Raw genomic sequence first — 26,330 nt, 5'->3', positions numbered from 1 at the left:
CCCCGCCCCGCGCCCGGCAGCGGGCAGGGCCCTCCGCGCCGCAGCCATGGCCGCCGAGGGGGTGGACGAGCGCTCCCCGCTGCTCTCCGCGCCCGGCTCCGGCAATGTCACCCCGACCGCGCCGCCCTATCTGCCGGACAGCAGTCCCCGAGGTAAGGCTGTGCCGGGCGGGGGGACGGCCCTGTCGCTGTGGCTGTTGCTGGCGGGGGACGCGGCCGTTCGGCCGTTCTGCGGCGGTGAGGGAGTCCCCCCGCCCGGGCCGGGCCGGCGGCGCCGGGCCGGGGGCCGCCGTTGGGGGAGCCCCCGCCCCGCCCTGCCGGTGGGGAACAACAGGTAACGCCGCTCCGTGCCCGGCACAGGCCGTGCTCCCCGCCGCGCTCTGGCCTGGGCGGCTCAGGAGGAAAAATAAAAGAAATTAAAATAATTGTTTGCAGGGGCAGAACAAGCCCGAACCGGTCTGCTTATTATAACTCGCTCGCATGCCGCAGCTTGCGTGGTAATTGTTGGACTTGGGTTTCCCCATTAATTAGGAGCAGGATTAAGTGGAAGATCCGGAGCTGAGCGCAGCTCGGCTGGGCACTGGCGGCTGCGGGAGGGGCGCAGCGCGGAGCCGAGCGCGCAGGTCGCCATGGCCGGGGAGCATCGCAGCCTCAGCCCGGTGCCCAGGTGTGGTCAGCCCGTCCTGGCAGCCGCATCGGAATACCGAAGGGACTCGGTGCAATGTGGTAGCTGGAGTCCAAAACCACCAGGATGTCCTTGCAAACACGTTTCAAGGCCATAGCTGGTTATGGCTTTATTTTTAAAGCAAGTCCGATACTGCGGTTACAAATCTGTAGTCGTGGCATAATTATATGGTATTACAGACTTAGGAAAAATCGTCTTGTTGATCAATATTGACTATTTAATTAGTAGGTGGAAAAAAACACTTAGAAAATATGAATCGGGATGTTATCAAAGTACATTAGTGGGGTTTTTTTTCCCCTTTGGGTTTTTTTTCAGGAAAATATTTTACAGCAGAAATTGAGGTATGAAGAAAGCTGAAGGAATGAAGACTAAATAAGATTAGAGTAGCTTTGCTAGCAGTACCCTTTAAAATGTAATATTACAATTCTTATCTCAGTAGGTACAGTGTGTTGGCCCTTTCTTAACGATTTTTATTAACTGTATAGATTCATGACATGCATGCAACTAGAATGAGTGAGCATCTGTCTATTTTGAATTATATTTAATCTTGTGGAAAGCTAGTCCTCTTTTCTTGATATGAAAATGTATTTCAGTTAGGGCTGTAGCTGGTGTTGAATGGTTTACTTTGATTTGAAATGGACAAAGGAGTATTGGCTTAAAAAACAGCAGAGCTTGGATGCTTTGGCTTTGTAGTTGGGTTTTATTTGCCATCAGTTTTTTAGTATTGTCATTATCCCCCAAGTAAAAAAAAATTTTAAAAAATCCATATATCTGCCTTAGTTTGCATTCTGGGGTTTGATATTTTTATTCTTAGTGTTCCTTATCTTGTAACCATTTTAGCATACAATTCAATCTCTTCTTTGTTGGTTTTTTTTTTTCTTAGTTTGTTTTTTTTAAGTTTTATAAATTTAAAAAGTAATGAAGATGCGTTAGATTAGTGATTCTTGTTTGACCCCAGGGTAGAACTCATGACCTGGATTCGAAACGCTCATTTCATTTGGTAGCCATGTCCTCCTGCGCCTTCAGTGGGCATCTGTTACTTGAGATACCTGGTTGGGCACCTGTGGTGGGATGTGGTGCTTGAGATAAGTGGTTTCCTCCCAAAAATGAGGAGGAACCAACGCAGAGTTTTCTTGAATGTCACATGTCTCTTGTTTGATCAGTCCATGAGCAAACATACTAGGTAGCACTTGAGAGCTGCTCTGCAGAACTCTCAGAGAGACAGCTGTGGAACAGAATTGTGCAGGGCTGTGGCACAGGCCCATAGCTCTACTTCCCTTCTCTGTCTGCTTTCCTTAGTGAAAGGTTCCATGCAAGCTAAACTGCCTTTCCAGCTGACTGGCAGACTTCATCTCTCTCCCTAGCACAAGGCTAGACTTAGAGGGAAGACTCATTCCTGTGGAAGAATTGGCTTTGCTTCCAAAGCAAACTCCTTCTGCAGAGCTTCCTTGATTAATATCACCTGGATAGTCTGGAGTGGCAGAGGAAGGAGGAAGCAGCCCTTTGTGTCAAAGCTACCATCTGAATGTACATTAATAGATATATCCCTGTAATTTTCTACTGTGCCAAATATATCATGCTGAACTTTAAATTAGAGAGACCATGTTTTGAAGGTAGCCTTCTCTTCCCTTGCTGAGCTGCAGCTGAGATCCAGCTGATCCTTCCCTGTGTAAACTGATGGATGGTTGAATCCTGGTTATGGCTCAGTGTTCTTAGTAAGGCAAGCAAGAAATATCTTTTCAGTGTGGATGCAGGTCACAGTGTTTAAGAAACTTCACAACACTGACAAAGGGTGAAACTATCAGTTCTGTTCCCTGTTGTAGGATGGTTAGTCAGTGATTTTTTGTTTGTTTCTTGTAGGGGTTTTGGGCCTTTTCCCAGATTTTTTAGTTTTTAACAAGGTATCTCTGACATCAATCATTAAACTTTTTCCCTTACCCGCCCCCTCACACGTCATGATAAAGAACTTTTTTTTTTTTTTTTTTTTTTAATCAAATAAAACTAATTTCTGTTTGACTCTGGTAGGCTTCAAGTGGTTCTCTGTTGTTTCCACCCTTCATCAACCAGGGGAGGAAAGTGCACAAGCAGCACAAGGAATTTCTCAGGTTGCAAATGGGATATCTTCCATTGCATCGCTGTACTGTAGGGGTGAAGAGGGAGTCAGAGGTACTGCATGGTAGGACACTTTGCTAATCTTGCTGAACTAATTAGTGTTTGGGTTTTTTGTTTAGTTTGGTTTTTTTTGGGGGGGGGTCGTTTTTCTGTGTGTGTCTTTTTTTTGTTTGTTGTTTTTTTTTCTTTTTTTGTTTTTAAAGAAGAATTGATAATATAGCTGTAAACTGGTATGTCAGCAGCAGGGAATTCAGTATCCAATTACATGTCTCCTGGTGTGTATGTGAAGCTTGCCTACCACCAAGTCCAGCATGACAGACTGACAGACCTTTGTGCACTCTTTTTAGATATTATAGTTAGCCTGAAATTCAAGATGTCAATTAAAAAAAAGGTCATACCAAAGTATGCTCAAGTGCTTTGAAACCTTTTTCTTAAGGGGTAATGAGCAGCTAACTCTGAAACAATGTCTTTATTTTCCTTTTCACCATCCCCCACCCACTTACCCTCCCCCAATATACTCTTCTTTGTATTTAATTTTGGTGGCTTCTGCTGGCTTGTTTTTTGGACCTCTTCAAAATGCACGTTTTCTTTGAGCATAAAGGTTGCAGTGCCAAGATAGCTCATGCTTTCTGCTCCATAGCAAATGTTATTTGCTGCAGCACGGCTCTGAAAAGCAGCCATTATTCTCTTGCTATCTGATATTTGCTGAGCCAGCAGGACAGGAACAGCGAGGCTGCTTACCTGGAAGCCAGACAGCTCCAATATGAGGCTGGAGAAGTGGCTGGCGCCGTGTGTAGGGGTTTACACACCTCAGTTTACCAGCTTCATAAGAGTTATCACTTGGAAATGGGTGTAGAAAATTATAAATGTCTAGAAGGTATGGTTGTCAGTTTTTCAAGTATTCCAGGATTGTGGAAAGCTGAAATGTTGGTGGCTGTGTGACTCTGCTTTCTGGTACCCTTAAAGGTGCTGCTTGCCTTAGGCACCCTATTCCCAGCTCGCAGAATTGAGCTGTCACACTTTAAATGGAGAGGAAAAAGTCAAGAACTTTTGTAAAACAACTGTTGCTTTTCAGAAAAGCAACCTTAAAGCTGGGAGTGAACTGTAGAGGTGAGTTGACAGAGAGTCTGGTATTTAGTCTTTGGAACATGCCTTTTGTTTTCTGGCTGCCTGTTCCCCTAGCCAGAAAGTGTCAGCTGCTCACTGCAGGAGCAGTTAAGCAGCCTGCTGGCTGCCAAAACCCACTGGAGCAGCCTTGGCTTTGCCACGGTGGTTACTCTAACCTGATTTCTGGAGTGCTCTGGTAGGCTTGAGCTTGTTTCTACTTGCCAAAGTGTGTGGGTTGGGGTTTGGTTTTGCTTATGTTTGTTTTTTAATGTCTTGTAATGTCTCATGTCCTGCGTGTGGCAGCCTTACTTAAAATAGGGTATCACAGTACTGCAAAATACTGATATTTAATTTTTTTTTTTTTTTTGGATGCTGCATTTTTTTCAGAATTTGTTTCCTCACAAACAGAAGAAATAACACTGTTACCTGATATGTCTTAAGGATGTTGTTTTCTGTAACCAGTGTATCAGAGCTGAAGGTGTGAGGTTCACTTCCTCAAGAAATACAGCATCAGTTAGTGTCATGAATTCAGATTTGTATTGCTGCATATAAGTTAATTTTATTTCTCATCTGAAATAATTCAAGTGTATTGCATGTGAGTCTGAGACTCAAGGTATCCATCTTTTTCCTGCTGCCTCTGTTAGTTAAAATCAAGCGCAGGTCTGGGTCATCTATAGACCAAGTAGCAAAGAGAGATAGCAGCATAGCTGTTCAGCGTGCACTTTAAAGGTGTGTGGTGACTTTTGGATCTGAAGGGCAGACAGGGTTTCTTATATCCCTCCAGCTTATGACATTCACTTCAAGACAGGGAAGGAGTGATGAGTGCATTCCTACAGGCTTAAATTTAATACTCAGGCTTGTCAGCTTTGATAGCAGCCTGTGATTTCCCTCACCACCCTCCAGCAGATACTGCTCTGTGCTGTTGGTAGATGGGAAGTAGGCTGAGCTCTCATTGCTTCTCTGAAGATTTTGTTAGCTGCTTGGATGTAATTTTTGAAAAACTTATTGAAGCCCAGGGCTGCAGAGCATTTTGAACTACTAGTATTTAAAAAAGCTAAGTATGAACTGCTGAATATGCCTGTTCTGAATTAGCTTACCTGAAAAGCCCTGAACTTCTTGATGAAGTAAAAGTCAATGCTACTATATGCCAAAGAGTGGTGGTGATAAGCTTGTGAGAGATCACTGTGTTGAATTATTTTCATTCTATGGATTCTTAACCCTCAGATAATCTTCATTGTTTCCTCCCTGTTTTGTTGTGGGCCCAAGACTGACAAAGCTGGAGTTTAAAGTCTGCTCTTCCCTGGAGGCCTGAGGCCATTAAAGCCTTCCTAGTGTCAGCCTCACCAGAGTGACTGAAGACCTTCTTGTGATTGGTGCTTTGGCTTCCGGGCAAGAAAAATATCTGGAACCCTTGAAAGCAGAAACTCTGAGACTTCAGGGTTTTTCCTTCAAGACAGCATACATTTGCTGTTGTACTCAAAAAAGAAGCATTTCATGCCACTTTCTATCCTAGGACCTGTTTTCTTAACAGAACTTTTTTGTGTTTTTACCTGTAGTATCTTTTAAAATGTGACAAACACTTGTCTGTATTTCAGTCCTTTTAGATATTTGTGAATGCTGTTTATGACTCTTCCTACCTGTGTCTTGTTTTATTTTCTGGGTCTTTTTCTTCAGAAGCCAGGCTCTACTAATCTGTGGTAGGTTTGGGGTTTTTTAGTGTTTTTTCTCCATGCATTTTCTATGGACTACAAAAAATTGGTTTGAAATAGTTACATAGATGAGTTCTGTTGGATCCAGATTTCTGGGGTGATTTACTGTATGTTTGTGTTGCTGGTTTGCTTTACCTACAACTATGGATGGTGTTTGTGTACACAGAAATTTTGGAGAAGGGGAAAACAAACTTAGTTTTGTTCTGTGTTTAGTATAAACACTGAATTTGAGGTGTGGGTTTTTTTTTTCTTTTTTGAGCCTGTGCCTGCTGGAAACAATACTTGCTGGAAGCGTTTTAGGATCCTCTGGTTTTTCAGCTGAGATTTCCTTGTCTCTTGCAGCAGAGCTTCCCCCTCCATACACTGCCATTGCAAGCCCAGATGCCAGTGGTGTTCCTGTGATAAACTGCCGTGTGTGCCAGTCACTGATCAATTTGGATGGCAAGCTACACCAACACGTGGTTAAATGCACAGTCTGCAATGAAGCTACGGTAAAATGGATTTTTGGTGTGTTTTGTAGAGGGCACTGAGGGTAGCACTCATGTCCTCACCTGGACAGGTGGGTTGTTTCCTGCCACCCCTGAGGAAAAGGACAAGCCAGCCCAGCTGACTGTCAGCGTGGCTGGTGTGCAAGCTGGAGGTGTGCTGGCACAAGGGTGGTTACAAGCAGTTAGGATAAATCTTCATGTGGTTGAGCTGGCTGTGCAGGATGTCTCCTCCTGAGGAGGACAAAAAGCAGAGATGTCATTTAAATAATTACTCTTCTGTAAAGAAGGATAAAATTGGTTTTGATGGGATGAAGAACAGTGTAGAATTGAGTTATTCTAACAGAGGGAGAAACAAAGTAATGACCCTGCACCTCTTCCTGGATAAATGCCTTTTGCCTGGAATACTATTCAGTCACTTGGTTAGCTTGTAAAAGACCACAATAAAACAACTTTGAGGTGTTTAAGTCCTAGTTCTTTTCTAGTGAACACTTTTCCAGTGTTCACAGACATATTTGTTTCTTCTCCTCTTAATTCAAGTCTTTGCTATTTGGCCTCTTGCTTTTATTTTTCCTCCTGCTTTTATTTTTTTCCTCCTGCCAGTTTTAGTTTTGGGATGTGGTACTGCAGTGCTTCACAGCTTCTTCAAGCATTTGTGTGAAAAACACTGGATTAGATTTATTACATGGATTTATTATATATTTGTTATTAAATTATGTCCTGAAAACAGGAAGCTTTAAAACTGCAAGATTTTTTTTTTCCACTTAGAAGAGAGAGTAGAGAACCTGCCACTGATAGTCACTTTCCTGTCCAATATATCATGTTTCAAGCCAAACAAAGTATTGTGCACCTTTTGATTTGCTGCATGAAAGGGACATTGAAACTTGATTCCCAGGTTGGAGAAAGATAATTTCAGTGCAGTTTAAAATAAGATTACAGTTCGGTGATTTCTTCATAGTCTCTTAGTGACCAAGAAACAGACTGTGATCCTTTCACTGTTGAATAAAGCCATTGTACCAGGCAAGAAGGGTTGTTTGATGTTTTGACTGGTTTGAGGTGGTTTTTTTTTTTTTAAATCTTTTTTTTAAATGCATCACTATTTAAACTCACATATAAAAAAAAACTGAACTGAAGCCTTGAATTGTCATTGCTGAAGTATGAATGTTTTTCCATGAGTTTGCAGAATTTGTTTCTTCTGATAAGGAAATTTTCACTTCATAAGAAAGAAAAAATTTCAATTTTGTGTTGACTGTGAAGTTTCCTCTGTAAGAGGAAGTCTGTTTCTGTTAACAAGAACTTTTCACTGAAGTTGTTCAGTTGTTCTGCTTTGTCTTCCTGTTATGTGGAAAAAAGTGAATTGCTGTGACTGTGACTTCTGATGTGTGTTCTCTGGTGGCTGTGGTTTTTGTTTTCTTTTTTTTTTTTTTAGCCAATCAAAAACCCTCCTTCAGGGAAGAAGTATGTTAGATGTCAATGTAACTGTCTCCTTATCTGTAAGGATACATCTCGGAAAATAGGCTGTCCAAGACCAAACTGGTAAGAATAAAACACTTCCAGTGCCTTGAGATGGGTTTCTTTAAAGCAACTGTTGTCTCTGTGTTGAGTATTTAAAACTAAAAGAGGTTCAAAGCCTTGGTCTCTTTACATGGACACTTACAGAGCATTACTGAATTGCTGCAGGCACAGGTAGTGCTAGTGTCCATTTTGAATATATTTTTTAATATTAAAGAAAAAAAATTTCTTCCTTTTCTTTAAGTCTCAGACGTGTGTGTCCCATTATGTTACTACTTTGTAAGTCAAAAGTAATGTAAAGAACAATAGAAGAAAATCCATTTCTCATTTCTGGGACTTAACATTCATAATTTCTTCCAGACTCAGCTGTTGTAACCACACAGAATACTCACTTTGCTAAGCTCAGAGTAGGAATTTGGAGTGAGATGGGAGATGGAGTAGCAGCTTGACTTCAATTTCCTTAGTTATGCTGAGTTTTCATTGTCCTTTCAGCTCTCAACTTTAATGTACACACTTGTTATAAAAGAAGCAATTGTGATTGCCATAGTGATTGCTCTTACCATTGGGCTTAAGGTGTTAAAGATTCCACTGAGGTAGGAGGAGTTTGATTGGAAGTGGTGCAGCTCTAGCAGGAGAAGGGGAGAGGAAGGCTGAGTCTGCAGATGTGTGGAGGGGAGTTGTACCCCACCAAGTGCCCTAGTTATATTGGCTGTTCTGGTTTTGAAACATAGTTTGAGACTTGTGGGAATTAACTCATTTTTACTAATGCTTGGTTGGGTAGGACTTCAGAACATTCCAAACATTTTCTCAGAGTGCAAAAATGTTCATGGGATAGTTCAGTTATAATATATATCACATGATTGGTAACTAAACTAAATTAGAAATTCCTTAATTTTATTAAAATAATCTCGAAAGCATACATGTAAGCAGTTTTCCTAAGATAGCCTATGTATTTGTCTTGCTAGAAACTGAGCAAAATTGGTGTAGTGTACTTGGAAGGAGAGAGTTTGGAGTGTGACCTAAGTGGAAGGGTCCAGATTGAAGGAAAGCCATTCGGAATACAATTTTGGTTGTAGATGGAAGAGATGCAATGCAAATTAAATACTGCTCTAATTTTCCCCTTCACTTTTTTCTTATAAGTCTCATCCTCATTCTGAGTTGGTTAATTTGGGTACTGTCATTTTGACAGTATTGTGTAACTAAACTGGAAACACATTGAACATAAAAGTAAATATTTTAAAGTAAATTGATTTCATTTAGTCAACCTAGGGTGGTTTTCCTTTTTAGTTTGTTCAATGTGAATGGAACTTTTACTGTGCAAATATGGATATTCTTACATTGACATGGTTGTCAGTAGTGTGGTAAGGAGAACTAGGTTATGGAAGATCCTTACTCTTTCTACATGTTTCACATAGGTAATTACATTTCAATTCTCAGACTTGCTCAGCCTGAGTATTAAGTTTTCATTTTTCTGAGGAGCACGTCTATCATATGCTTGCAAGTCTGGGGGTTGGGTTTAGGGTTTAGGCTTGTATCGCTGATCTTACAGGGAGAGAGAATGTTTTTAAAACTGAAAACACTTTGGAGAGTGACCAAAACTGGGTGCATCAGCTGTTTAACAAGTAGATTATAGTTTAAATGTGTAAAAATATTTGGTAGTGACTAAGTTAATTGCTTGAACACAGCTTCTCTTTTGCTAGCTTAATTACATGTGTATTTAATGTTCTTAACACAGTAGGCGCATCATTACTCTTGGTCCAGTGATGCTGATTCCAGAGGAGCAGCCAGCTCAACCTGCCTTGCCAGGTCCCTCAGATGGAACTAGAGTGGTGTGTGGGCACTGTGGAAATACATTCCTTGTAAGTAAAGCATCAGATTCTCCTTCTTGCCTCACCATGCTATCCCTAAAGCTGTTTGTTGTAAGCAGTTTTTAGAGTGTATTGCCTCACTCTCTGGCATCATTGAGGAAGTTAAACTTCTTTACTCATTAATATGAATGTATGGTCTGTATTTGGTTATTTTTGTGTTTAAAAAAAACTTTTAATAGTCTTTCGGCTCGTGGATAGATCAAGTCCATGTCTTATTGTTTCATGATGTGAGAGTGGGCAATGCTGGATGAGGAAATTGGTTTTCCAGGTTCTGTTTAGGCTTGCAGTGGTGGCTGTGTTCTGCAGTGGCCAAGGGAGCAGTTGTCATTGCTGTATGAGCCCTGGAAAGCTGTTTGTTATAGCACTTGCCATTGGCATTTCTGTAGGTTGTTGGAGAACTGGAGGTTCTGGTTTATATGTGAGAGTGCCAGTTGATCCCATTTTTGAAGTGGAAGGATGCACAAATGCTCTTCTGCTGTTGAACTCGCTGTAGTTTTCTAAATGGACAAGGTGCTGCCACACTTGAATTTTGAATGCAGTACACAAGTAAGCTAGCTTTGGCTTCATCATCCAGCAGTGATTGAATCTCTTTCAGGTCTGTGAGTTGTAGGAAATGACTAGATAAGGAGTACAGTTAAAGAAAACAGTCACAAGAGAGGTGGCACATTTGTGAAACAAAGGATTGTAAGATACATAAAGATCAGAGAATAGTCAAGTGCATGTTGTGCAAGGAAAAAGGAAACTTAGGGGATTCCACTCCATGTCGCCTTGTACCAGCAGAGAGAGAAGGACTGGCTTTTGTGGTAGGCTCTATAATGGCTTGTGCCTTCAAGTCTTCACTTCAGGTTTATGAATCAGTGAGGTGCTTTTGTGGCTTAACCCCAGCCAGTAGCTGAAGTACCATGCAGCTGCTTGCTCCCTACAAACACCACCCTGCCCTGCTGGGGAGGAGAACTGGGAGAAAGGTAAAACTTGTGGGTTGATGTCGCCCTGATTTTCTAGGATTTTCTAAACCTTCTGATGTTTACTTCCTTGTGGAGAACTTTATCGCACACTGTCTGGAGATAACCCATTGTTTTGCATTCCTTTATGGAGGAGGAGAGACTTGATAGACTGGTAGTTTGTCCAGTGGCATTGGAGAGGTGGCACTGTCACCCTCCAATCCACTGTCACTTTTAGAAAACTATAAATGTTAGGGTCAGGAAATAAACTTTCTCTTTTGTTCTTCACCTTGGAGCAGCGGTGTGCGTCTGGTTCTTTCGTGTCTGTTAGCGACAGGTTGAGATAAAAAGAATTTAATGATTGAAACAGAAAAAGAATACTGCTAGTGATAATAATAACAATAATAATAATAGTGAAAAGAGAGAGAGGAATAAAACTCAAGAGAAATATGTGGTGCTTAATACAATTGCTCACCACCTGCTGACCCAGCCAGTGCCCCAGCAGTGATCAGCATCTCCAAGCCAGCTTCCCCCAGTTTATGCACCAAACATGATGTTCTGTGGTATGGAATATCCCTTTGGTCTGGTCAGCTCAGCTCAGCTGTCTTGGCAGTGCTCTCTCTCAGCTTCTTGTGCACCTCTTTGTAGTCCGAGCATGGGAAACTGAAAAGTCCTTGACTTAGAGTAAACAGTACTTAGCAACAACTAAAACCTTAGCTTGTTACCAACAGTTACTGAATCCAAAAGAGAGCACTGTAACAGCTATTAAGAAGAAAATTAATATTCCCAGCTGAATCCAGGACAGGTGTGCTGTAATGTCTTAACTACTGTAGTAAGTGATGAGTGCAGGGAGCTGGAGATGGCCCTTATGCATATTTCTTTTTTTTTTTTTTCTGAAAAAAAATAGAAATATGATGAGTTGACAAGTAATCTGCTAACTGGAAAGCAATTAGAGAGATGCTTTAAAAATATTATGTCTATATATTAAAAAATACATAATTTCTTATAACCCTTGCTAATGAACAGTAGTCTGAAACTGAAGATAGCTGAAGTGAGTTTTCTGTTTGCCTTTTTTTTTTTTTTGCCTAGATTTAGGGACTTTCACAGGCATGGGAGTTCTACCTGTCTTGATCTCCTATTTACTTTATATACATATGTGCAGTCCAGATTAACTTTGCAGTTTACACTATGAACTACTTCAGGTGAACATAAGGGAAAAAAGCCAAATCCATAAAGTCTGGATTTCCCATAGCTACTGGATTATGCCTTAAAAGGCTAAGTTTTCTAGTTTGGGATCTGTGCATGTGAGTTCATATCTTCTGGCTGCTTTAGGGAACTGCAACATTTTGAACTTCATAGTCTTGTCTGCCAGGATAAGACCAATTTGTCACTTCATGATATGTTGAAAAGAAACTCTCTGCACCAATAGAAATTGAAAGCTTGCTATTTTTTTATGCTGAGTTATCAAGAAACAAACCCTTATTTACCTCATGTTACACAGCTTTCCCATCAGTCTTTTGCTTCCACTTTTTTCTGTAATTAAGTTTTGGGTTCTGAAAATAAACTTTCTAGTTAAGAAAAATCAGGAAATTGTTTGGATTTGAGAATGAGCAGAGAAGCAACAATAATGTTTTAGCCAGTCTGGAAGCCCAGTTTCTGAGTTAGTATTTCTGGCTTTTGATACCTCCCTGTTGTGAAGAAAATATGTAGTGCTTAGATGCATCTCTCAGCAACTCACTAGGCTATCCCTTTTACTTTACTTGGCAGTTAAATAAATAAATAAATAAAATAGACAAGCAAAGCTAGAATCCCTGGGATGGAAAAGTCAAATTGTCATGTTCTGTGTTCTTTTAAGAGTATCAGCTTGTTCACCACCTTTCCAAGATTTTTTTTTTCCATTTGAAAACATGACTGTGTTTTGCTTGCCTCTGCACATGGAGGGGTGTTTTTCACAAATGAGAAAACCACACTCCTTTCTATGGAGTGCCTTAAAATTTCTGTGTCTTAGCTGGAAGAAGGCTTAGTACTGAAGTGAAATTGTAGCCAAACTATCAATACTTCACATCTTGTTAACCAGATTTTTTTTTTCAGTTGTAATCTGATAGAAGTTCTTTCTGTGTTAAGGTTTCTACTGTTTCTGGCAGGTTTGGTCTTGACAAGTGGAAAAAGGGATAGAATAGAAAAGGAGGGCAAGATGAGGGTTTAACTGTGTTGCTAAATATCAGTTTAATCTGGTTTGGGCTGTTTTGGGAGCTTTTGGATTTGGGCTGTGCGGTTACTGTTTCTGCCTGCAGTAAATCATTCCCTGCTACTCCTCTCTGAGGGACCTCTGCCTGCAATGGTCTGTGGCTGTCAGAGGCTGAGTTGCCTTTGGAAATGGGGGACAAGGGAGGGCTGTCCCTGTGTCCTCTCCCTCTCTGCCATCTTCCTGCTACTGTCCTGTTTTTGGAGGGACCTCAGGGACAAGAAGCCAGGAGCAAGCTATGGAAGCCACAGGCTGCAGGCTGAGCACTATGCTTTGACAGCTGCGCTTTGTCAATTTTGTTTTCTTAAAGTAATCAAATATGAAAATTACTTCTGAAATAATTGAATAGAAAACCCATTAAACTTTTCAGAAAAATAAGATATGTTTTAGTTTGTGAAAGTATTTTGCTTTCCCAAAGGACCACAGTGGAATGGAGAGAAAGCTTCTGTTGCAGCAGCAGCTGTATGTAGGACTGTGTATGTATTTATGTACTTATGTCTTTTTGTTTTGGGCCTTTTTTTTTCACTGTCTTGTGTTGAATGCACTGAGAACTATTATAGGCTTAGAAGGAAAATGTTTGACTGTTCTTCTAGTAATTCCTTTGATGGATGTCTGGTTTTGTCCACAGTTGACACACTGATGAGTTCTGTATTCCTCATCTCTTCATCTCTGTTCCAGTACATCTAACCAGGGATTTGGGCTGTATATTGTATTGCTGCAGTTAAAAAAAAATCCTTGTATTCTCAGCAGAGAGCTAAATTTCATGTAACTGTAACTTCCTAACAACATGAATCAATATTAGGTACTTTAAAGCACTCTGGAGTATGGGTAAAAAATGCCAGCTTAAGCATGATTTAGAATTTACACAAACATAACCTTTCCCCACTGTGCTCATATGATTTGAGTTCTTGTACTTTGAAAGTCTTGTCACAATTTTGCTCTTTTTCTACAAATACTTCTGGTCTTTCTAAGAGGCATCATAGCAGCTACTGTTTCTGGTATTTCCAGGTAACTCTCAATGAAAACAGATTATTGCTGACTCCTTTTTCCATCAGTATTTGCAGTCCAAATGTATTTGAGTTTGTAGCCATTAATAATTTGGGCTAATAATTAGAAATCTTAAAAATCTGGAAAGATCATTAATGGGTAACTAAGGAAATGGCATTGCCTACACTGTGATACAGAATTGAAACTGGACTATAGAAGTGAAGCTGAATTACAATTAGGTAAAATATAGATCCTGGAATTAGACTTCCCTTTATTTCTGGAACTGCAGTTTAAAAAGCTGAAATAACTGCTCTGGCGAGGCCTCTCTCCTTCCCCAATGCTGACAACTGCATTTTATCCTACTTTCACTGTGTAGAATTAAGGGAAATTGAGTAGGTTTTTGAAAGGGATGCAGAAAAAAACTTAACTTGCTCCTCTGCCAGGAATGTGGAAGTAGAATTAATGCTCTTAAAAAGCTTTGCTTGGGTGGGGAGCATTACAGAAGTTTTTTTAAGGAGTAAAATAAAACTCTGCTAAATCAGATTGGTCAAGTTTTGTAAACAAATAATACCGGTTACATAGTTGTCCTGTAAATGTGTAAATGGATACTTCAGAACAAGAGAATAAAAGATGGATTTATTTTTAGTGGAGATTTATCCCCAAGTAAAAAAAAATGAGGGAGATATTCAAGAGGTAGGAAAATGCTCAATAAATACCCCAGTTCAAATTTTGCTCACAGCAAAATCTCTTTATACTGACAAGGCATGAGAAGACATGTCTTTCTTTGCTAATAAAAATTATAAGTTTCTTCTCAGCATTTAAATGGTGTTTGCTGTAGGTTGGTGGTGTTTTCCATTTGAGGATGAGCTCTGATTTCTATTTATGGCTGTAGGAGTTACAACACTTTCACTTCAGTAGGACAGCTTCAGATTTCTCCTGGAGATAAGGAAGCACTTCATGGAGGCACTGGGCATCTGCTCTATGGCTTCTTCTCCCGTTTTTAACTTGCAGTGTGACTTTTTGCATCACCCAGAAAACTTCCAACTACCCTTCACTTGAGAAAGGCAAAAGAAGAGAGCTGCAGTTACAAAATAACTGCTTACAGGGAGAAGAAAAAGAGCCTTATTCCCTGGACCAAGGCAAACTTGTTTAAAATGCTTGTTTAATACTGTTATCGCAGAATGAAATAGACCAAAACCTGCTGTTTTTAACTGAGTATGTACCTGTGTGTCCCCTGGTTGAGTTAGTTCTAGGCATTGCTTTCACTAAGGCTGTTTCCCACACAGGTTTCAGTCTGAGCATGGAAGGTGGTGACCTTAGCATGTACAGTTTTACCTATCATCTTTTTAGCAGTCATGTAAAGCAGTCAATAGTGTTCTCTGTTTCATTGATGTAAAACCTGATATCTACTTTCTTAAATATTCTTTACCACATTTTTCTGTATACCCATAACTCAGTTTTCATAAGTGATGCAAGGGTTGGGCAAAGATTGGAAAATACTTCTGTCTCTAATTGTGCCAAAGAAAACACACTTATTTGATTCAGTGTATATTCACAGTCTTACAGTAAGAGAAGAAAACCTATTAATATTATAATGCTGCCCATACTACGCCTGTGGATGCAACCACATTACGTCAAGCAAATTTTGTAATACTAAGGCAAGTCATGGGAAATGTTCACTTGGAAATCCTAATCCGATGTTGCCACTGACAAAAGGGCATCCCATTTATAAAAGAAAACAAAAAGCAAGTCAAAGAGTCTGAGAAGCAAAATGTTTTCTTAAAGACATTTAACATTAAGTGCAACAACCATTTTCTCAGGTCTGCTTTTCAACCTTTTTCTTTTTTTTCTTTTTACAGTGGATGGAACTGAGGTTTAACACACTAGCAAAATGCCCACACTGCAAAAAAATGTAAGTTCTCTGAAAGCAAGGTTATGTAAATTGCTGTGAAGTAGCCAGTGTTTCTTCTGTAAGTCTTTGGAGTAAAATGTGTTGGCTGTGCTGATTATTTTGCTGTGCTCACCTGAACTTCAAGGCTAAAGCAGATATTATCTGTATGTGAATTCTCCATTCTTTATGCAGAAATCAGTAGCTTTGACTTATCCACCTGCATTTATGAAAAGGCTCTGATTACATTGATAAAAGCAAAAATAAGCTGCTAACAGTAGACAGGAATAGGTTGCTAAAATTAACATTTTATGTCCTTGAAATATTACCTCTTCATAGTAGTAATCAGATATCATCTTTAAAGGCAGAACTTGAATTGCTTTATTGTAAAGGGAGGAAAGGAAATAATCTTGTCTTAATTTGGAAGAAGGTTTGCTGATACTATAAACTCAACACCCAACGTGTGTTAAGCATCTTAATGTGTTATCTTGTTTAATGTTTATGAATGACTGTGGAATAACTTGGGTACTCATTTGCTACTACTTAAAGAAGATCAAGAAAAATTAGAATACAAGAGCTGTAAGCTTTTTGGTTGGTTTTTTTTGGGGGGGGGCTCTCTTTTTGAGTATTTGTTTGGCCTTTCTTATCTGAGCTCAGGAATTCTTAATTTGAGCTGTTGCACTAGTAACATACTTTCAATTTGTATTGGATCTTAGCCACATGGTATGAAAAAAGACATAAATATTACTTCAGAGACCTTCATGTCCTGCTGATTTATTTAAATATTTGTCTTCCTTTGACAGGCAAGTGTGACTTCCAGTTAAAGGAACAAATGTGTTTTCCAGTGGGAATGGGGAATCTCAGCTGTGTTGCGTGTTGTAGGAAAACTAGCAGGTCCCTTAGGAAGAAGAAAGCGTAGGATAAATGTACTGTAGGTGTGGATATGGCCTGGCCTTCAGCCCTGATTGAAGTCTTTTTATTGGAGTATTTGCTAGAGAAGTCAGTCTAGTGCTGTGTTTAACCTCAGGGGTGTAACCAACCCAGTATGGAGTTGTGGATATGCTCTAATTTGTTTAGGTTGAATAAACTCAGTCTTGAAGAGATGCTGCTTTGCAGGGGTGTGTGTACTGACACATTAAGTCTGTTCAGTCCTTGAGGAGGGGTTGGAGTTTTGCTGTTTGGTTTGTTTTAAAACTAATTGCAATTATGTTTTATATTTTATGTCACCCTTTTTAGCTGACCTTGGCTTTTCTCTTGACTTCAGTGTTATTTGTTTTTTAACCTTACAGACAAAAACCAACCAAACAAAAACTCAACCCTAACAAAAACAGCAACAAAATAAACTATGCTCCAAGCAACAGTCAAAAGTCACAGCATGTGATCTTTTGGTCTGTCCTCTGTTGATTAATTTGACTTCTCTTTTAAATTCCCGCTGAACTCAAAGTTTTGTGTAATATTCTCCTCCATAAAGCGCAAAGCATGCTATCCATATGTAGGAAAGTGGGAGCCTCTCTGCAGTGCAATTTGTGATAATTACAGCTTGCATGGCAACTGTATTGCAAAATGCAAAACAAATTTTAACAAGTGGGCACATCTGTCCTTGAGTTGAGGATGCAAACTGTGGAATATTGTAATTTAGCTTTGCATGAGTTGCTCAGTGTTTTCCTGCATTTGGGATGCGATGGTTGGGAGTTCTGCGCTTCCAGCAGCATAAACATTTCTGATACATGGATTTAGGGCACAGCATAGGTGAGACACAGCTTTGAGTCATGATGATGGAACAAATAACTTTGGTGACCTGCTTTCTATCAGGTCTTTGTCAGAGGTCAGCATAGCTAAATAGTTAGAAGGGAATGTAGGGTTTCATCTTATTAATGCAAAACTTCTTTCATTAGTAGCTGAGTAGTCAGATGTAGAACTGTTCATTCCTTCTGTTGATGAAATTGATAATTGTCACTGAGAAAAGGATAGTGTAGACTAAAAGTAAAAGGCACCTTGAATCACTGCACCAGTAAGTTTTTCAAGGGGATGTCTGCTGACACTTTTAGATTCATAATTTGGTTTCAAATGTTTTTAGAAGTGCAGTGAATCTCTGCAAGTAGTTTGTTTGTGACCTTCCATTTGGTTGATGGATATTAGATCTTTGTGTTAAGAATGGCTTTTAAAACTGCAGGGGAGATCAGAAGTTATTACATGAAAAAGTTAATAATGAAACAGTGTTCAGGGAGAAATAAAGCCATCATGCCTCATAGTACCTAAACAAAGGAACCTCTCATATCTGAATGTCGGAGCAGACAGGATCTTCTTGTCTCTTTTTAATCCCATCTATCTGCCACCATTGTGTTACAACTTTGTTTTGTGATGCACTTGTTTTGTCTTGCAAAATAACTTGGGAAATGTAAGAAATTGACTGTACTGTAGAGAATAAAATCTTATTGGGTTAAATGACCTAATCTCTTTGGAAGTGGACTTTGAACCTGTCATGTTAGTAAAGGTTAGGTGTTTGCAGAAGCCTTCTGATGCATAGTGGCTCTGCCTGACATAGGCCCTTACTTGCATAGGGAAAATAAATGTAGCTAATGAGGAAATTGTCATGATACAGTTGTATTTTATAGTGACACCTGGGAATGGGGGAGAAGTGGTTTCTTTTTGCTGATTTAGTGTTCTTCTGTATTTTTAAATACCAGATGTTTATCAGCTTGTTTTCCAAGAGTGAGAGATTCAGGGAAGGCTTCTCGTATTTTTCTCATTTAATGATGAAGCAGCAGGAACTGGTTTTTTGTTTGCTGTTCTCTTTCTCAATTAGTCTATTAAATCATCTAGAAAATTCAGCTCAATAATTCAGTTACTAGAAAGGGAATTGAATGGTACAGGTTATTATTACAGAATGTCAAATCTATTTTTTTTTTCCTGTAGAACCTATCTCTTTTACTTTTTAAGGTCTGCCAAAATGATGAACCCTGATGAATTTATAACACCTTTGCCCTGTAAAGGACTTCTAGGAAAGAGAGAGATGTTGGAACCCCATTACTGCTGTGGAGGCTAATTTCAGCAGTGTGCTATTTACCTCAAAATACTGGCATTTTAATTTTCCTCTTAAAAGCATGTTTGAAATCCTGGTCATAATTCCTGTTACTTGGAGCACAAGAGACTCAGCATTCCTTCCAGTGGTACTTCTTTCATAGCTGTTTTCCCCTCTTCTAATTAGTCCCTGATGCATTACTGGATTTGGCATCTTTTATATCTGCTGCTGCCCAGAGTTCTGGCAGGTGCCTTTGCTTCCTCAGCAGCAGCTCAGAAAGAAGGAACTGCTGCTTTCTAGAGAGTTCCCTCCTATTCCCACAATGGAACTAACTGGTTGCTTTTGTAATATGAAGAAAGTTCTTTTGATCCCACTTTTAATATTGCCAGATGTCAGGTTTTTTGCTTGTCAGAGTTTTCCCACTTGGTAGGTTTTTGGGATAGAGTTTCAGCTTTCTTTATTCTAAGTTAATTTGGGGGTTTTATGGTAATTTGGGGTGGGTAGAGGAAGCCTCACTATCTAGAGGAGGCCAGTGGCTAACATCACTGTTCGGAGGTGAAAAATGAGTAATGATTTATTTGGACTCCTAGGTCTGTTACATAATTGTAAAAACTGTAATATCTTTATTTAATCCTTGCTTTCTGTGGAGAGAGAAAAGCAGCCAAATTTAAGCATTCTTTACGTTTCCATTTTGTGGTATTTGAGTTGATTTTCTCCCCCAGCCTTTCTTACTGGATAGGAGGAGACACATGAGAAATATGGATGGAAAATACACACAGCACCTGTAATAGTATGATTACAAAAATAAGACTGTAAGTCAGCTCTGAAAGTGAAAGTCTCTTTCCCAGAATGAACTTTGACTCTGCGTGCAATACACGGTACAATAAATATCATGTATTTTTAGGTGTATTGCACATGACATTTTTACCAGCTTATCCTATGGTATCCAGCTCTGTAATAGAATTAACTCTGCAGGATTTTGTGGCTATGTACTCAAAGGAGGGAACCTAAGGTCAGTTTGGCAAACTCAGTCTCTTCCCTTGTTCCCTTTTATAAAACTACAGTTTGGTTTCATTATTTTTAACTCATGTAACTTGGAATTGAACAACATATTCCTTTTCTAGAGTGGCTGTAGAGTGGCTTTTGGGGGAGTGTGTGGAGGTGTGTGTGTGAGAGGGTAAGATACCATTATTTGCTCAGCTGGGAATTCTCTTACCCTAATCCTGCCCAGGCACCCTCCAGTGTCCCATTTCACTATGTATTGTGAGGTTTTGCTAAGGAAGTAATTTCCCCGTGGAAGCTAATGAGCAGTACTGTTTGGGGACTTTTCCAGCTCCTCTGAAAATGGCTTGTGAGTAGTCATTGAAGCTCATTGTGTCAGCTCAAGGACTTCAGTGGTGTTTGTTTGTTTGGTTGGTTTTTTCCTCTTGGAGCATTTCAGAAATTCCTTGTAAAGAAATAACGTTGAAGTAAAGCTGCTTAAAGCAATCTATTTGAAGGCTTTCTAAGACAAATGCTTAAAAAATTTTAGTCACATGCTAAGCATATGAGGCCTTGCTATGTGGTTAATCAACTGGAGCCAGAAATTTGGTCAGTCATATGACACATGTACTGCTTCAATTGTTCAGCAGTGCTTTTTTCTTTTATGCATTTATCTTGAATAAGTTGAACTATCGTGAGATGAGTAAAAGCATTACACTATTTCCAAAGGTGTGTTGATCTCCCAGAATGGGATGAAGTATTTAACTAATGATAGCATGCTTCAGGATGCTTCAAAACACCTCTAATGCATGCTTTATAAAAGCACTTCTGCCTCTCTGGTCCTTTTAACTGTGTTTCAGTGTGTTTAAATCATATTCCTATTTTCCTCATTTGTAAGCTGTATGTAATTGCAAATGTGACTCAAGATGTATTTGATAAACAATGCTGAGCTTCTAGAATAGCTTCTAGAATAATTTTTCTAACCCGTAGTAGATAATTGTTATGTTTTTTTTGCATTTATAGTCTGTTAGAGTGAAGCACTGTCTTGATGCAGCAGGTGGAGTCAGAGCTGTCTGTCCTGGAGTTCATAGTCTTGATGATGAGTGATGGAACTTCCAGGGGATCTATTTACCTTGGTTGTCAGAAGTTATTTGTGCAGCTTGTCTAAATTGTGGTAGAACTCTGAAAGAAATTGCAAAGTAAGAAGAACTTGTCATGTTCTTCAAGTTGACTTAATAGCCTAAAGAATTTCAGTATTTGGAGATGTTGAACATGAAAAAATGACATGTCTGTGACTAAAATGATTTGTATTTATCTTCAGAGCAGTTTAGTCACTGAACGGTATTGAGTATCCAAGAAATGGATAGTGAAGGTTGTTATTAATGACATGTAGCGGTGGTAGAAATTATTTTCAGTTTCTTAGATGCAGTGAAGTATTGAAGCCATATGCTGATGTACTAAAAGTCTGAAGGGTGTCTTGCAACCAGCATGGAAGCTGAAAAGCAAACTTGAGTTTTGCCATCCAAAAGCTATCCAAGACAATTACTGGGATGCACTGTGGGTGCAGAAGGTAGACACTCAAACTGTGGGTGTGGCACCATTCCCTTTCTTGTAAGCACCTGGATTTTTAGGTACTAGATAATCACCAACAGTTCTTCAAAACACAAATGAGGACTCTGTCCTGTACTTGTAGTATAACCTTAAACTTTGCTTACAGCTCTGTGAACTGAAGATGGTGTATTGCCATTCTCTTTCCATTCCCCATTGAGACTGAACAGTTACTGTTGATGGTAGGGGTGGTTTTTGTAGTGATTGTTATTTGGTTGGTTGGGTTTGGGATTTTTTGTTTGCTTTTAATTTATAATACTATTTATTTTCTAACAGTTCTTCTGTTGGAAGTGCACTGCCACGGAGGCGCTGCTGTGCATATATCACAATTGGAATGATATGCATCTTCATTGGTGTTGGATTAACTGTGAGTGGTGTCCCATGATAAATTTGCAACTGTGTTCAGGGATGTGTGTGTTCAAAAGAGTTCTCTTAGTTGACCAGCTCTTCTTTTCCCAGCATTTGAGTAAAACTTCCTAAATTGGTGTGGTTTTAGTCATCTCTATTAAAACTGTGGACCTAATCATCTGAGTAGGCAAAAAAAAAAGATTTTTTTTTTAAAGGTGTTCTGGCACTTTGATAATCTCTTTTTTCTGATGTTTGACTCTTCATCTCTAAAAACTTCAGTTTCATGAAAAATTGTTCACTTCACTGTAGAAATACTGGAACATCTTGCTCTTGCTAAAGCTCTCAAAACTTCCATGTTTCCAGAAATACATGTCACTGTATAGCCAAAAATATAAGTTCCACTGCAATAGAGGCGAACGGGATTCCAAGCACTAGAGATATGCATGAGTCTTTATAATTTGTAAAAGCTGTACTCTCTTAAGTGGAATCAGGGGTATCTGGCTTACCACTATCTCATACAGGTTACTGAGCCAGCTTTCTACCTGGGAATCCCAGAAAAGTTCTTGTTAGGAAATACCTCCATTGAATTCATATGTGTAATTCTCATTATGCCTCTAACTTCTGTTTTAACTTGAATAATTATTTATGTGTGATCTTAAATGAGTTATGAAGGATTTTCCAGGTTCCCTAATAGAAACAAAGCCAGAAATAAAAACAGTGAGAGACAAATTTCTTTTAATTTTTTATGACATTACTGAATTGGAAAATTATGTGAAAGGATAGGATTTTTTCTATTCTAACTTCATTTTTCTATGAAGTTTGTCTAGAGGCTTGTGTAGCCTCTATTCTTGGAATTATTTGGGACCTAGCTGAGTTAGAACCATGAACAACTTGGTCTGACCCTACATTGACTGGGGAGTTGGCACTAGATGTCTCCTGATCTCCCTTTCAAGCTGAATTATCCCATGGTTATGTAAAATCAAGCTAACACCTAATCTACCCTTACCAGAGTTGAAAAGGTGCTGAAATGCTTCTCCTTAATATAACTTGCTGTTCCCTGAAGAACACATAGTGCTGTATGTTTGACACTACTGTTTTCTCTTTTTAGGTTGGTACACAAGATTTCGCCAGGCGATTTCACGCAACATATGTTTCTTGGGCTGTTGCTTATCTCTTAGGTTTAATCTGCCTCATTCGAGCCTGCTACTGGGGGGCCATTAAAGTCAGCTATCCAGAGCACAGTTTTGCATAGAGAAATTGTTAGGTTATAGATGAGCATCTAGTAGTTCTGGATATTACATCTTGGACACTTTTAAAACCTTTCCTGTAAGGATTCCATTCTCTTCAAAGTAGTTTAAAGACTGGGGGTCTCTAAGAACAAATGTTCATTGCACTACATAATATGCAAATAGTTTGTTTTGCTGCTAGATTCCCTAGCTCTGAATACTAAAGCTGTGTTTACATGTTCATAACTGTCTTTATAGGCGTTGAATTTTATTTCAACAGACAGTATTAAGTTTTACATTTCCTTTGTTATGTTAAAATCCGTCTGCCATTTTTCTAGATTATCAGTAAGAATTCAAAAGCAAGAGTGTTTATAAGTGTTTCTACAGTAGCTTCACATTTGTACTTAACATTTTAACTAAAATTATATTCAAGTGGCTTGCTTTAAAACCTAAGCAATAAGCATTTTGCTTGAACTGCTTTACTGCATCTTTTGCCTAAGATCATAGTGACCTTATTCAGGAAATGAAAGTTGTGAATGTTTAAAAGACTGACACTGTTGCTAGAGAGACATTTGTAAACACTGTATGCTTGGAGATTTTTCAGGTAGAGAGATGCTGTTTTGGTAGTCCAATTAAATTTCCATTTATCCAGGGTTGGATTTCAGTTAGGATAAATGCTTTTTCCTCAAGGATCCTGGGACTGAGGTTTTGGTTTTGGTTTGTTCTGTTTTTTTTTTTTTTTTGTTTGGGTTGGTTTTTTTGTTTTGTTTTGTTTTTTGTTTTTTTTTGACTGGCAAATCCTAAAAGCCATGCTCGGATTATGGAACTTAACTCTGGTTATTCGTACAAGTTCCTTTACAGGGTCTAAGGGAAGCATTTCATATGACTTGGTTTGTTTGTAATACTTCAGTGTCATGTAGATGACAATAAAACGGTGATGGGTTGCCTCTTGCTTTCCTCTGATCGCATCAGATTTTCCCTGCTTGGGAGAGTTATGACACTGGTCACTGCAAAGGGAGACACTGTAAATTCTCATTAACTGCTGTAATAAGGAAATTAGTAAACTATTACTTGGACCATTCCATCAAAGTACATCTAATCAATTTAGCACTGACTTGCCAAGAGAATACGGAAACAGAAAGTTTTTTCTAATGATGTATTCACAAAGGATTGAGGGACCAGTTCTTGCACTGCCCATCTTTATAATTTTAAACAAGTTTTTGCTAAATTCAGAAGGAATGTCCTGAGTGATTTAGACAATTAGTAATTTAGCTAATGGGGTCAGATGGGTAAATTAATATGGATGTTTCAGGGATACATGTAATTTAAATTATCTATGTTCCTGCTAAGTCAAAATGATATTCGGATAAGGATTTTGGAGCACAATAAATGTAAATGATCGAACTGTAAATGATCTGTCTTTGTATGATGCTAAATGTATAAAAGCAGTAGCTCAGGATTACAATGTACCTTTTACAAATAAACTAATAAAGAAATAAAGATTATTATTCAAACTTAAATGTATTTTGTTATTTATATGTATATAAAAATGTGTAAGTGGATGAATTTGCTAATATGATACAGGAAACACAAAGTTATGGCACACCAAGGGTGAGCTTTGAGTTTTTGCCAAATGGTAGCCTCAGGATAGCATAAGATAGCAATACTAAATTGCAATGATCTTGATGTTTTAGGAAGAGTGAGGATGTAAATAAGGGATGAAACCACAGTTGGGATCTATTTTCTTGAGTCAATGCCTTATTGATGGACTGATATACTCCCTTCTTTTCCTAGTGCTTTTTACATCCCTTCACTGTTGAGATTTGCTGTATTCACTTACCTTTGAATCTATGAATATTCTTTCCTGGTACTTGGTGTTTCAAAATACTGCCTGCACTCCACATTGTGAAATTAAGTAGGTTAGGGCTGTACAGAAAATCATCCTGTACACTGCTTTTGTAACTTTAGCGAGGGTGGGAGTGGGAGGGGGCTGGCTATGATATTTTAATGAATCAAAGGAATTTGTACTTTTCTCCCCTGTGTTAAGCTGTACTTTATTTCCTTGTCTCGTGTTTCTTCTTTTTCTTCTCAACCTTTTTCAGCAGAAGGGATGGACAAAGCAGCTTAGTTTTGTTAGGATCAGCACAATGTTCACTACTACTTCCTTTTGCAAAGTAGAACATAGTAGTTATTCCTATAAAATGTCATTACATTTCAACCACTGCTGGTACATAGAATGTACATAGAATTGTGATATTCTCACCAGCCAAGAAATGTAATGGTAGAATCTGATGGGACTTTGAGGGACTCCAATGGATGTGGCTGTTTGTGAAGCAGACTTGTTTGTAGACAGTTGTGATGTTCCGTTATGAACTACATATCAATACAGTAAACTTCTCTGGACTTAATTAAAATCCTGTCCTGTGCATACTGACCAATAGAACAACTTTCAGGGTTTATTATCAGTCATTGGTTTTGTTCATTCTCAATAGTCTTTTCCTCAAGGTATTATTTTTGTGTTAGGTATGGGAAGGACTTACTCAAATTCATGATTAAGGACTTCTGTACTCTGAGGTTTTAGTTCCCCCCCTTTCCTCCTCTCCTTCCACTCTTTTCCACCAGAGCTTTTATACAAACTGTGTGTTTTTGACTAGGAAACACTTCAGATTAACTGATTAACTGTTAAATTTTTAAAATTATAAACCTATTGATTAATAAGTGTTTTACTGATTTTATTTATACCCACCATACATGCTAATATGTTGTCTTATGAGGCAGGAGGGTAGTGTTTCTGAAAATCAGGTTATTAGGAGAACTTTGTCACAAGTAGCATGTTGAAAGAAGGTAAATCTTTCAGACCTGTCTGATAAGAAATTCAGCATGAAGTGCTTGGAGAAGATGCTGGAGCAGCTGTGGAGTTGTTAGTGGTTATTGCTGAGAAATGGATGTTGTCTTTCAGTTTATGCCTTTATAAACAGAGGGAATGCCAGGGCAGCAGCTCCATATGAAGTTCTAGAAAATCTTTGTAAAGTTAATTAACTTTAACGCCTTGAATAATAAATAGGTGAGTAGAAGCAAGATGATTTGTCATGTTAGATCTATCTCACTGCCCTTTCCAACAGCAAAAAAATCCACACTGAATGAAGTATGCACTCTAAAAATATCTTGGAAATGTTCTTCTAAGCAAGCTTGAGAAACCCATCAGTAAAATTATTCAAATATAGTGATTATCACCCTGCGAAGATGTGGCAAGCCATGCATACCAGCTTTTTGGAAATACTTAATGCTTTGTCAAGTTTGTATGCTGTTTATCTCTTATAATTCCAGCTGTTAGAAACTGAGAGCAAGTTGAATGACTGAATTATATTAATTCATCCTGTTTTCCTACTTAATTCCCTGTGTGATTTGGATTAACAGTGCCAGGGACTGAACTTTCCCTTTCAAAAAAATCTGTTGCGGAAAAATAGATCAGTGTTGGAGAAATGAGTATCACTAAATTACATGAAATAAAAAATTCTAACCACAATATTTCATAGAATATATATTATTTGAAAGCTGGACTCTCATTGTATTAAATTCCCCTTCATACATAAACTTAATCTCTTTA

At 38.8% G+C, this 26,330-nt stretch overlaps 1 protein-coding gene across 2 annotated transcripts; it reads left to right on the top strand.

The window, feature by feature from the left end:
- PIP4P2 (phosphatidylinositol-4,5-bisphosphate 4-phosphatase 2) lies at positions 1–24,243 on the top strand. Of its 2 annotated transcripts, none has more exons than XM_009086730.3 (7): positions 1–152; positions 5,955–6,103; positions 7,527–7,633; positions 9,345–9,468; positions 15,510–15,562; positions 21,426–21,516; positions 22,606–24,243. In XM_009086730.3, exons 1-7 carry the CDS (start codon positions 47–49, stop codon positions 22,747–22,749), a joined length of 774 nt encoding a protein of 257 aa, XP_009084978.1. In that variant the 5' UTR covers positions 1–46; the 3' UTR covers positions 22,750–24,243. The 2 variants fall into 2 exon arrangements, with proteins under 2 accessions (XP_009084978.1, XP_018767414.1); XM_018911869.3 differs by having other exon boundaries at positions 11–152; positions 5,958–6,103.
- The last annotated feature ends 2,087 nt before the right edge of the window (positions 24,244–26,330 follow it).

Source organism: Serinus canaria, chromosome 2 (genome assembly GCF_022539315.1).
Source record: "Serinus canaria isolate serCan28SL12 chromosome 2, serCan2020, whole genome shotgun sequence".
NCBI lineage: Eukaryota > Metazoa > Chordata > Aves > Passeriformes > Fringillidae > Serinus > Serinus canaria.
Note: the sequence above shows the minus strand (reverse complement) of the source record. Positions and strands in the feature narration are given on the sequence as shown.